This window comes from Rhinichthys klamathensis, unplaced genomic scaffold (assembly GCF_029890125.1).
Source record: "Rhinichthys klamathensis goyatoka isolate OS25496 unplaced genomic scaffold, OSU_Roscu_1.1 h1tg000799l_1, whole genome shotgun sequence".
In the NCBI taxonomy this organism is placed as follows: domain Eukaryota; kingdom Metazoa; phylum Chordata; class Actinopteri; order Cypriniformes; family Leuciscidae; genus Rhinichthys; species Rhinichthys klamathensis.
In genome coordinates this window covers 881,778-895,000 of record NW_026607192.1, presented here as the reverse complement: position 1 = coordinate 895,000, position 13,223 = coordinate 881,778, and the positions used below count along the sequence as shown (strand labels likewise).

The window sequence follows — 13,223 nt, the reverse complement described above, 5'->3', positions numbered from 1 at the left end:
ATATATTTAATGATACACTCTAAAAAATGCTGGGTTGTTTAAACCCAAAGTTGGGTCAAATATGGACAAACCCAAATGTTGGGTTAAAAATGTCATTAAAAAATGTACAGTTGAAAGTGAAAGTTGAAGTTGGGTTAAAATTTTAAATGACATTTTTAACCCAACATTTGGGTTTGTCTATATTTGACCCAAATTTGGGTTGAAACAACCCAGCATTTTTTAGAGTGTAATTATTGGCAATTTCTCTCTGTTCTTCCACCAATTTTAATGGATATTTTTGTTGCAATGCATTCTGGGATTGTACATAAAATTTATTTTGTTCCTCAGTGTTTTTTTTTAACTCGTTTTTCATTTCAAATATCTAAACGTTCTTGATACATTCACTCAAGATGCAAAACGACATGAAATAAAAATTATTTAAATCAAGAGATTATGTTTAAAATGAGAACAATTATCTGCAAATGGGCTCAGAAAATACTCCTTTTTCCCTCTGAATTAAGTGTATTTTTTTTCTCCACTGGCAGATATTTGTATCTCTTCATTTTGATCAGTTTCTCAAAAAAAAAAAAAAAAAAATATATATATATATATATATATTATGTCAGAATGCATCTCTAGTAAATGCATCTTCATCAGTTCTGTTTTTGTTAACTTTTATTTTTAAAATTGCAAATAGGTCATTGAAATGCAGCTGAAATTAAATAAAATATAAATAAAATTAAACAAAAAGCTTAAACTTATTGTTAACTAATAAAAAATATTTTTTGGTAATTGAAAATAAAGCTGAAATAAAATCGAATAAAAAAATAAATTAGATGAAAAACGTTCAACTTATTGATAACTAAACTATCACATTTCTTCGGTAATTAAAATAAAGCTGAAATAAAATGAAATATAAATAAAATTAGATTCGATTAAAAACATATTGTTAACTAAACTATTAAAAATATTTTTGGTCATTAAAATAAATCTAAAATAACAAATGAAAAAATGAAAGAAAAGAAAATGAGAAATGTTCCCTTGGCTACTAACTGAAATATGTTGACGTACTAAAATTACTCAAAATAAAACAAAATAAAAATAAATTAGAGCTAAATAGAAATATGTACAACAAAAGCACATAATTACTAATACTAAAACTTCAATTAAATAAATGAAACTAAATGCTAATTCAGAATGTCAATAATAGTATATAAATAATACTAAATTAATACTGATCTTAGTTAAAGAATATTTACATTTTTTTTAAAAGTCTCTTGGAAGCCTTTGAGTTCTCTCTGATGTATTAGGATGCTGTCTAGTTAGGGAGCTCACTAGGTTTTGGAACAGACCCACACCCAACTTGTTCATTTCAGTGTGTGTGTGTGTGTGTGTGTGTGTGTGTGTGTGTGTGTGTGTACTGATGCAGAAGAACCTGAGAACTCTAGATTCACAGAGCAATCAAAGATCCCTCATCTGTCAGAGAAAGAGCACTTTGCTTGTTTGGCTCTTTCATCATAACTGATTAACGCGCCGGCGCGAGATGGGAGAGCTTTTTGCTTTTAAAATTCCTTTAATAATTAGTTCCTCTGAGGTTGCATTAAATTCTCTTTGCTGGTTTTCCCAGCGTCATGAAATTGCAGAAGGCTTCCACCCGAACCAGCGAGCGGGTTCCCCTTAAATTAGGGAGAATTATCCTTTGAAGGTCTGGAGTAAATCACGCGTACGGTCCGGTGTCACGGGGTGTGTGGGAAGACCATCGCGCGCCTGCAAGCTTTCGACGTGCTCAACTTTAAAGAGAATAATTGTACTTGCCTTTGAACAGCATCGACATTAATTTGATGTATCATAGTTCGAGGTCTATAATGCTTTCAAAGGCGACGATGCCATTTCTGCACAATACGGGCTGATGGAGCGGTGGTGAGATTGCTAGTTAGCGAAAACACACACCGATCCCTTGATCTCACGATTATTAACGTGAACTTTTGAGAGAAGTTGTCTAAATCTGAGTTCTCAGAGTTCAGAATCAGAATTGTATTGCTTTTCTATTCTGTCTGCATCAGCATTAGTAAACACACACACACAGTCCCACACACCGCTGAATCAATGCCGTTTAAAGTGCAACAGCGCCGCCCACTTTTCAGTGGCCTTGGTTCCCGGAAGTATTTCTCCCATTCATTTTCTCCATAGGGATTAATAAAAAAGATGACGTCATGAAAGAGTCATAAGTCATGAACCACAAACTTTGATTTGGAGCAAAAAAGTATTTGAAAATCATGCACTAAAGTACGAAAGTCCATTTATGCCACATAAGAAAAAAACTCATGTTCTGATCATAAATATAAACATAAAAAGTCAAAATTATGAAATGCTTAGTCATAATTATAAAACAGTCAAATTATGACCTTAAAAGCCATAATTATGACAGTCAAAATTATAATTGAATAAGTTATGAGTCAATGAGTCAACATAATGAGATTTAACAGTCAAAATTATGATTTAAATCATAATTATGAGATTAAAAAGTCATGACATAGGCCTACTAAATTTAAATTATGAGACTAACAAGTCAAAATTATGACATTAAGTGGTAATTATGACTTAAGAAGTGATAATTATGAGATAAAAAGTTAAAATTATGATACAAAAAGGTCAAAATTACGCCATACTGCTGAAATTGGCAAATCAATCGTGACATTAAAAAACAAAATTATGACAGTCATAATTATGATATAAAAAGTCATAATTTTGACTTAGTATGTCAATTTCAACCTAGAAATATAAATAATAAAATTGACTTGTGTAATGATTAATGTCATCATTTTGACTTTTATGTCACAATTGACATTTTGTTTTTGGCAGTGTCTTCTTTTTAAATTTTACTTCTTTTTAAATTTTACTTCTTTCTTTTTTAAGTCATTTTTATAATGACTTGTGTCATTATAACGCAAAAGGTCGAAATTGACATACTGTCGGAATTATGAGATAAGTGATAATGAGATGACGTCATAATTTCAACAGTATGTCAAAAAAATTATCGTAATTGACTTGTTAATATTGTCATAATTTCGATTTATGTCATAATTGACTTTTTAAGTCAGTTTTGACAGTGTCAATTTCGAATTTTTGTCATGATTTGAACTTTTTATCTAATAATTATCACTTTTTAAGACATAATTACGACATATGTCAATTTCAACTTGTGTCATAATTATGACCTTTTATGTCAATTTTGGCTTGTTTTCCTCATAATTAAGACTTATTTATGTCAATTTTGTCCTAGTCTGTCATAATTTTTAATTTTTGTCATAGTTATGACACTTGATGTCATAATTTTGACACTTGATGTCATAATTCTGACTTTTGATGTCATAATTACTTTATGTAGCAGAAATGGGCTTCCATACTAAAGAGTTCTTTTGGCGTGACTGACCAACGAATCAATCTTTCATATTTTCTTCTCTGTGGAAAGTCATCGAAAATCCATCATGGATTTTTCCTTTTCTTTTCATATTAGCAAAAATAGGAACACAAAAATTATATTTGTGGTTATTACCGTTTAAAACTATACAAGTTTACACAATATGACGACTTCTGAGAACCCCGGAAATGTGAATAGTGGACATTTCCTTGCAGAATCATGGATACACTCAGAAAAATGTGTAAAATTCGCAACTTTAGGGGTACAACAGCTTTCCACTGGGGCAGTTCCCAATCAGGGACAACTTTATGTACCGTATTTAGCCTTAAAAGTCCATAGTAGCACCCTACGAGTATATATTAGGCACTAAATAAGGTATACAACAGCCCCAGACAATCCCCCTATGGAGAAAATGAATGTGATGTTTCCCCATGGAACCCTATATTCTAAAGGAAGGACTTTTGAGGGAGCTGGATTCCGCCGTTGCCGTGGCCACAAGCTTGACTCTGATTGGTGCTCTGTCATCTTTGATGTTGCAGGCGAGCCTGTACAGAGGAGGCTACAGCCGCTTCACGCCCTACTAGAGACTAAAGCACTGATCACACAAACTCACACTCAAAACCACTACACACACGGAGTCCCATTTACTAAAGCGCTTCCAGGTCAGCCGATGACCTCATCCAAGACGGCACTCTCTCAAGCCCGACTCTGTGGACCTTGTGGAAATCAATGGGGAAAATCGGAAGAGCAGCTGATAAATGTGGATTTACTTTTTCTTTCAGACGTGGTATTTGTGTTTGGTTGTTTGAACGGGAAGCTGTTTTTAGATGTTTGGCTTGGGTCTGTGTTTCATCATTGATCATTTGATTGGTTGTATTGTGTATATAAGCTGCTAGTGTGAATTCAGACATGAGACAGATATATCTCAGGACTCTCTTGAACACACACAACCATCCCAGCAGACATTCAGATTCACCGTCTCTCGCCAGATATCGCCAGCATTACTCTAGTCTTACCAGTCTGATGAAGCTTTAGTTTGAAGGGTTTCTATGCGTGTTGTTCCTGAGATGAGAGGATTCGTCCCTCTCAAGTTTGCACTAACAGATTTACCTCTGTACACAGTGGACAGGTTTAACTCACACTAACTAATGCTGAAAGGGTGTGTGTGTGTGTGTGTGTGTGAACATGGACGTTAATATGTTAAAGATCAAACCGTCATTTAATATATATGCAAATATTGCATAAAGTAATTTTAGAGGTTAACAGAGAGACAATATGTAGACAGAAAGGAGATAAAAAAAAAACATAGAGAAATATTTAGATTTAAGAAAACAAGGAGATTTATCGAGACATATTTCGGATATACAGAGAAATTAAAAAAATAATAATAAATAGTTAGAAAAGGGAGATATTCTTAGAAAAAAAAATAGAAATTATGCAAGCAGACAAATAAATAAAGATGTACGGGAACATAAGGAGACATGGTCAAAATGATGACATTAAGTTGTAATTATGACTTATGAAGTGATATTATGAGATAAAAAGTTGAAATTATGACACCAAAAGACAAAATTATGACATACTGTTGAAATTGACCAGTCAATTGTGACATAAAAGATGCAATTATGACAAAGTCAGTTATGAGAAAAAGTCGAAATTAGGAAGTCATAATTTTCTTGAATAAAAATACAAACAATAAAATTTACTTCATAATTTCGATTTATGTCATCATTTTGACTTTTGTCACAATTGACATTTTGTTTCGACAGTCATCATTTTGACATTTGTTGTCATAGTTTTGACATTTTATGTCATAATTTAACATTTTTATCTCATAATTATCACTTTTTAAATCATAACTATGACTTATTATGTCAATTTCGACTTGTCATAATAATGACTTTTTTATGCCAATTTTGGCTTTTTTTCCCTCATATGACTTATGTCAATTTTGACTTAGTATGCCATAATTTCGCATTTTTATGTCATAATTTTGACTTTTTATATAATAATTATTTTCTAATGTGGCAGAACTGGGCTTCCATATTAAAGAGGGCTTTTAGGGGCGATTCTGACGTAAGGAGAAATGAATAGTTTTAAGAAAACACACAGATATATACAGCAAGTCATAGGAAGGTGTAAAGAGAGAGAGAAAGCATGGAAAGAGATGTGAGGAGAGCATCTGCTGAGAGTTTAATGTGAATGAGATCAGAGCGAGCGCAGAGCACACTTTACACGAGAGACATTTAGAAGAAACTCTCAACATTACAGTTCGGAGCTCAAATGAGATGATGCGTCAGACTGAATCCATATCTTACATGTGCTGTGAAAGATGTGACGTGATTCATATAATTAGGGCTCTATCCCGATGAAACTGAACTTTGAGTGCACATTGACGCGACTCATGCGGAGGTCAAATTAACACTGTTTACACACGAGCATGTCAGCTGAATCTTTCACTCTTAAATCAAGGTTCTAAAATGGAGTTTTCGCAGTGATGTCATAAGGGGCTTTCTCACACCAGGTGGTTATAAGAGCCAGCAGAACTATATTTTCCCCTTGGCCATTTTCCTGCTTGCATTCGCAACGTTATTTAAGTGCGCCATTTAAAAACATCAACAACTCCGTAGCATAAAGGTTGAGAAGTACTTCAGTTCATCAATCGCTGTTTTCCATGTTCGTGGAGTAAGTATAAACTACGTGTTTGTTTACATGGCTTTCTTTTAAATGGCGGGTGCCGGTGTTTCATATGGCATGTGTTCAGCCAATCAGAGTGCACTTACGTCACTGTAGGTCCTATTGTTCTGGGTTAGACCCTACTCTGAAGTTGGAGCTAATTTAGTTCCCCCAAAAAATGATCCTATAACTAAAATCATTCCCAGTTCTAGTAGTGCAAACACGCGAAATATCATATAGTTATAGGAACTATGAAAACGGTCCTCTAGTGCGAAAACCCCTAGAGAAGAACCTTTTTTGGTTCCACACAGAATCTTTCAGTGATCAGTTCTTAAAAGAACCATTTAGTTTTCTCTTAGTGTGAAGAACATGTTAACAATGTAAAGAACCTTTTTCCACTATTAAAGGGATAGTTCACTTTGGAATTAATTTTTGGTATGTTTTAGCTTACCTCAAGGGCATCCAAGATGTCGGTGTCTTTGTTTCCGCAGTAGTTTCAATTTTGATATATTTTTAGGTCAAACCGTTCTTGTCTGCCAGTCATATAATGCAGGTCTATGGTCACCACCTCAAAGAGCATGCACAGAGAAGTCCAAATTAAACATGATTTAATGACTCGTAAATGTAAGTACACATTGATGGCCTAAGACACGAAACGAGCGGTTTGTGTGAGAAAACGAACAGTATTTATATCGTTTTTACCTCTTGAAACCACAGCCACGTCCAAGTGATCTGATGGCGCGGCGCTTCGGTCTTTTCCGGAAAGCGCCGGAAGTGATCTCTCGCGCATGTACGTCACTCATACAATTGTTTTATTTTTATTTATTTTTAATTGTTTTCTTTTACGACGGTTTAAACATCCCGGATAAGCGCAAATTAGTACCATTTTAATTAGCCGTCTTACCTACAATCTCTGTTCTGTGTAAACAATGAGTGACGTACACGCGCGAGAGATCACTTCCGGCGCTTTCCGGAAAAGACCGAAGCGCCGGCGCCATCAGATCACTTGGACGTGCTGTGGTTACAAGAGGTAAAAACGATATAAATACTGTTCGTTTTCTCACACAAACCGCTCGTTTCGTGTCTTAGGCCATCAATGTGTACTTCCATTTACGAGTCATTAAATCATGTTTAATTTGGACTTCTCTGTGCATGCTCTTTGAGGAAGTGACCATAGACCTGCATTATATGACTGACAGACAAGAACGGTTTGACCTAAAAATATCAAAATTGAAACTACTGCGGAAACAAAGACACCTACATCTTGGATGCCCTTGAGGTAAGCTAAAACATACCAAAAATTTATTTCCTTTAAGAATCTTTTGTGGAATGGGAAGATTCCATGGATGTTAAAGATTCTTTATGGAATCATCGATGCCAATAAAGAACCTTGGTTTTTAAGAGTGTTAAAAACAACCCCACGCCATAATCCCCCCTCCACCAAACTTTAAACTTGGCACAATGCAGTCAGGCAAGAATTAAGAACATCTGATTACATTTTTTTCTTTTCTGCACTGTAAATTTAAATAAGTTGGCGGCGAAAAAAAATGAGGCAATCAGTTATATCAAAAAACAATTAAGTTAGGAAACTCAAAGTTTAAGTAAGTAGAACTGGCAGATTTTTATTTTGTACTCATACATTTTAATTGCTCTCAACTTAAAATATTTCACTTAAAATTATTATGTAATCTCAACTTAATTCCCAAACCAAGGTCAACATCTGTCGGTTTATGACCAACCAAAGTAGGGAAATTGCATTCAAGTGTAACAGAATAGTTTACAATCCAGATTTTGCCCAGAACGACAGTATCTTCAGGTCTCCAGCAAACCTCCCTCTCTGTATCCCCTGCACTTTTATTCTGCTTTGACCTGTTAATGCTGCTGATGTTCAACCAGAAAGACCCTCTGTAGATGTGAAAGATGTGAATTGTTGTTTATTATTTCCACTGTGTCGACTCACATTACTGTACAAAGAACCAGCAGATGGGTTTAAACTACACACGACATGTATTTGCTTATTGTTTTGATATAATGTATCATTAATTACATGAGGGCTCATGTGAGCTCTTTGAATACACCATATAGTTATTCTGCAGCTAGTCAACATATCAGCACAAGGACTGATATGAATATTACTCGCATCTATGAAGTCTTCAGGTCTCGACTCATTCAGACCAGCGTGTTTACCTGCTGTTTCAGCAAAAATAAAATATAATTAAAGACACTTACAGTTTAAAAAAAAGAAGCAAAAAAGTTTGTAAATATATGTATATATACTCATATCTTCCTGAGCGTTTCAACACACATATATAGTGGATTTTAAATGTTAATACTTTAAACTCTATGTAATTTATTTTTCCTGTGTTTGTTTTTGTCTGAGGGTTTGGTCAAAAGTACTTTGGTTTGATATATTCAACACTGTATATGATGTGATCTTTTTGCCCATGAAAATTATATTTGATGTTTATATATACAAGTTCATTATAATTCATGAATATGTCTACATTAAATAAAGAGCTTACATGAGCTGGGGTCTCTTCAATATATAATGTATATTTATTATATTTAAAAATCATAAATAATGTTTAGTTGTGTCCTGTAAACATTATGAAAATGTCAAACGAATTGGCTTTGACTCGACAATTGTCAACTCGACAATTATACAAATCTTTTACATATATATATATATATATATATATATATATATACATATGTGTGTGTGTGTGTATTTATATATATAAGGATTTGTATAATTGTCGAGTTTATAATATAGTGAATATAATACAGCTGCTCCAAAACTTATTTGGACACATTGCAATGACTTTCAAACGATGTTTATGAAATGCTGTGCTTTCAAAATGCTTGCAAAAACTGCTTTTGTCATTCTTTAAAAAAATTAAATTACACTTTCTTTGATATTTTGTTATACAATATACCCATGACTAAAGGAAAGGTTCTCTTGTTCATCAACCTCACTAATTTTTTGTTTGATTTTTAAAAACAAGCAAAAAAGTTTGTACATATATGTGATTCTCCTCTTAAGCGTTTCAATATACATGTATAAAGTGGATTTTTTTTTAAATACAAAAAAAAAAATAATGCTTAAAAATTATTATTATTATTAATACTATTATTTTATATTGCATTTTGTTTTTGTTTTGCAGTGTGTGCCGGTGTGAGAAAAGAAAGAAAATATTGAAATTCAGTTATACTTCTGAATTTCTGAAAGTTATTATTAATTTATAATCTTCTCCATAAAAATGGAGAAGATTATAAATCGAGGTTCCTCCTCGATTGAAATCTTGTTACAGGTGGTGAAATCGCGGGGGCCTCCCCGAAGCCGCGGGCCCTGAGAATCGTCACCAACTTTCTACCCCCTATAAAAGGTTTCCAAACCATAGACTGTAAAAAAGATGGACGACGTGTTTCCACTTCCTTCCACTGTAGAAAAATTAAGCCGAATATCCCAGAAAATGTCATTGCCCATTACGCCATTTTTAGCCCGTGTCTGCATATAGTAGTGATCCTGAGCTAGAGCCGCGGTATCAAAGTCCCGCCCACAGGGTACATTTACACCACAACGATGCACTAAATACGTAAACGTTTTTCTTTTGCATCTTTCATACAGACGGCAACGTTGTCAAAACGACAAAAAATGCTGTATTCATGCCAGGCCAGTAGATGGCAATGTCACTTTGTAAAGAAACACTCTGCGCGTGTAGACTAAACACTAGTTCGCATGACGTCACTGTTTTCACAAATTCACGTTTTTTTGTAGTTTACATGGAGGCGGCAACGGTATCGTTTTCAAAAACTTGCACTTTGAAACCTGTTTTCAAAAGTTTGTATTTTCAGCCCTCAAAGCGCAGTTGTTGTGTAAATGAACAGCCAAAACGCATACAAAGTTTTCCGTTTTTAGTTGTAAACGTTGTCATGTAAACGACCCCTCAATCGCAGGCACAGCTGTCCATCATGACATTACACCGCATTTTAACAGCATCAAATAACTAACTAAAACTAAGCTTATTGGAAAAACCAACACTTGAATATACGTCAGCGTGATGAGAACTGCCTAAAATGACGGGAAATGTTTATTTTAACATTCTGGTGCGACCGAAAAATGTTACGTTTTCTTTTTCTCTTTTTTTACTTCATTAGAATGGTACGAAACTTGGTAACTTGGTTTTGGCACTTTCTATGTGAACTCAGAAAAAATCATTGCATGATTCAAAAAGGTTAAATGGTCCTGAAAAAAATAGTCACACTTGTATTGTCCACTGTCAAAAATGAGCGCATTGGAAGGGAATGAGAGGAATTTCAACTTGTGGAAGCGTTCGGTACTGCGGCCAAACAACATCTCCCTGAAAACTAATTTTTTGAGATATTAACCTCAAATTTGGAACTCTGTTTAGATGTATGGCTTTGATTTTCTTGCAGTTTTAGAGTAAAACGTGTTTTCGAAAATATACATTTCATAACTATAGTATTTTGTGCAGTTTTCAATAACAATAAACATAAAATTCTGTAACTTTTTTCACTTCAGCAATAATCTGACGACTGTTGTCTTTGAAAAAAGACCAAACTTAAGTCTGTGCATTTACGATTTACCACAGTTTAGGTTGGAAAATTAATTTTCATGTCTATGCTCAAAAAGGTGAATAAACGGATTATACATTCGGACGTAAATATAATTTAGTTTAAAATCCCCTAAAAATACAAAATATGAATAAAAAAAAACATTATCAAGCTACATTCATTTCATTGAAATAAAATAATTCGGCCATATTTGACTGACATTCGAATAGCACCAGTGTAATTAGATTTTTTTTTTCGTTTGGTTACACGGAGAGGGCGGGGTTTATGGCCTATACTGCATCCAGCCACCAGGGGGCGATCGAAATGCTTTGCCTTCACTTTTCAGGACATGTTGGTCCAAACACTTTTTGGGGCTGCTGTAAATTTCACCCTTAAACTGAAATGATATTACACAACAAGAATCACTGCATTAATGCTCATTCATCTGCTTCTGCTTTTTCAGTAAATACAGTGAAAGAAAAAAAAAACAGAAAGAGTGAGAGATCTGAACTGAGCACTTCAGGACAGCAAGGACCATCATGAGAAAAGCAAAACCAGAGGAAAGAACGAAGAAAAGTGTGTGTCGTGTGCCAGTGGACAACATAAAGGACAAGAATATAAAAACAGTTTAGAAAGAAGAAGAAAACACATCCAGAAACATTTTATTTTTCTATATGTTAGCGTTCATAGATGGAACGGAGACGGACGGTAAACTGACACTGATGCGACTGTGCAGGGCCCCGCCCACAACACCATCCACCAATCAGAGGCCATGGGGGGAGGAGTCAAAACAAGCTGAAGGCTGCATGACAAATGTGTTTCCTGTGGGTGGAGTCGTCGTGCTCTCTGTGATTGGTCGCTTTGCAACACTTGTCACATGGGCGGCACTACTGTGTCACGGGCTCCAGCTCACGTCCTCATTGGTCATCCGTTCAAACGTTTCCTGTGGAGAGACTTCATCAGGCCAGGATTCGATTCGTCCCGTGTTTTGGGTGGAGCCTCTCGTTCACTTCCTGTGGCTGATGTCATAACTCTCCTGATTGGCCACGCTGCTGACCAACTTCCTGTGGTGTTCCTGGTTAGCACTGAAACTCAAGATGTCAACTACTGATCAATGTTGGAGTGAGAGGTGAGGGTGTGGGGGGGATGTCAGTTAAGAAGGGGCGGAGCAAAATCTCAAATTATGATTCATAATTCGATGCAACAATTTACATAAGAATGGTTTCACATTGATATTCGTTCTGTCGTTCATGTTTCATTTTAAAGACTACCTTATTTTACACTCTGAAAATGTTTTATCATGTAATGTAGGAACTTTAAATCATGATGCATTTAATTTGCCTTTTATTCACATTGTTTTATGCCTTTTATTTGCATTTATTGTGTGGCTTTTATTAGCATTTATTTTATTTGCATTTATTTGGATGCATCTCAGTATTTACACACGATAGGGCCACATTTATGAAACATGAACAGAATGGATTTCAATGTAACTCATTAGTAATATTTATGCAACGATTTATGCAAAACAATGAACACTAAAGCTTAAAGTGCGGCTCCGCCCCGGACAATCGTTCCCCCGGTTCGCGTCCCGTTGATCAGTGATTTCCGGTCTCTGAAACTCACCGGACTGAAGCGTGAGATTACCATGTTTACTCTTAAACCAGGCGACACACTTCCAGCCAAAATGAACCCGACCCGCGGATGCATCTAGTATTTACCTTAGGAAAACGAGAGAGAGAAGAAAAAGAAAAGTATTATTCATCGAATTATCATAGTGCTATATGACAAATATATCCACACGTTTATCTACTCCTTCATTAAATGCTTCCTTTGAATTATGTTTTACACAAACAGTGACTGTTAACCTGTTCTTTGGTCAGTTTTGTCAGCTGTATGAAGTGTTTTTTGGGGGGGAGGGGGGTGTCGGGGGAGGGGTGTAACCAACAGAGAGTTTTATTTGGGGAAATGGCTGGAATTTGTAAAGCAAATTTTCCCTTTCCACATGTTTTGAAGAATGTATTCCTATATGTCAAGAGTGTAACAGTAGCTGTACTTGTACATACCTATCACATATTTATTATGGGGGTGACGGGGGTTGAGAGCAGGGTGTGTGTGTATGTGTGCGTGTGTGTGTGTTATTTTAATCCAGTCATAATCAAACTATGCTTTATTTATTCAGCTTTTACTCTGATACATTTATATCCATTCACAATGACTTGTATTGTTTTTATATTGAACTATATTTGCAGCTCTAAATTCCCGTCAGAAACGGCACGTTTAGACATTAAATAAGGGGCGTTTACACGACACTTTTTACGCTTGTTTTTGGCCGTTCGTTTACACGACAACTGCGTTTTAGGGACTGAAAATGCAAACTATTGAAAACGGGTTTCAAAAGTACAAGTTTTGGAAAACGATACCATTATCGTAATTTATCGTGAACGTGAATTCGTGAAAACGGTGGCGTCATGCGTATACGAATTACCGCCCCGTTTACACAAATGGAAGACGCAGATATTGCCCTGCGGTTCGGCCTCTCGTTTGCACGAAAACCCCGTTTTTTATCACA

The 13,223-nt window shown here is 35.2% G+C and overlaps 1 protein-coding gene across 5 annotated transcripts in view; it reads left to right on the top strand.

Annotated features, from left to right (window-relative positions):
• Positions 1–11,916, top strand: part of rbfox3b (RNA binding fox-1 homolog 3b) — a 134,351-nt gene extending 122,435 nt beyond the window's left edge. For 4 of the 5 annotated variants that reach the window (XM_056243470.1, XM_056243469.1, XM_056243468.1 and 1 more), the window contains one exon: positions 3,940–4,698. In XM_056243470.1, the coding sequence (XP_056099445.1) occupies positions 3,940–3,984 (45 nt within the window). In that variant the 3' untranslated portion in view covers positions 3,985–4,698. Of the gene's footprint in view, positions 1–3,939; positions 4,699–11,114 lie in introns of those variants that run through there. The other variant, XM_056243467.1, reaches the window with a different exon arrangement.
• The last annotated feature ends 1,307 nt before the right edge of the window (positions 11,917–13,223 follow it).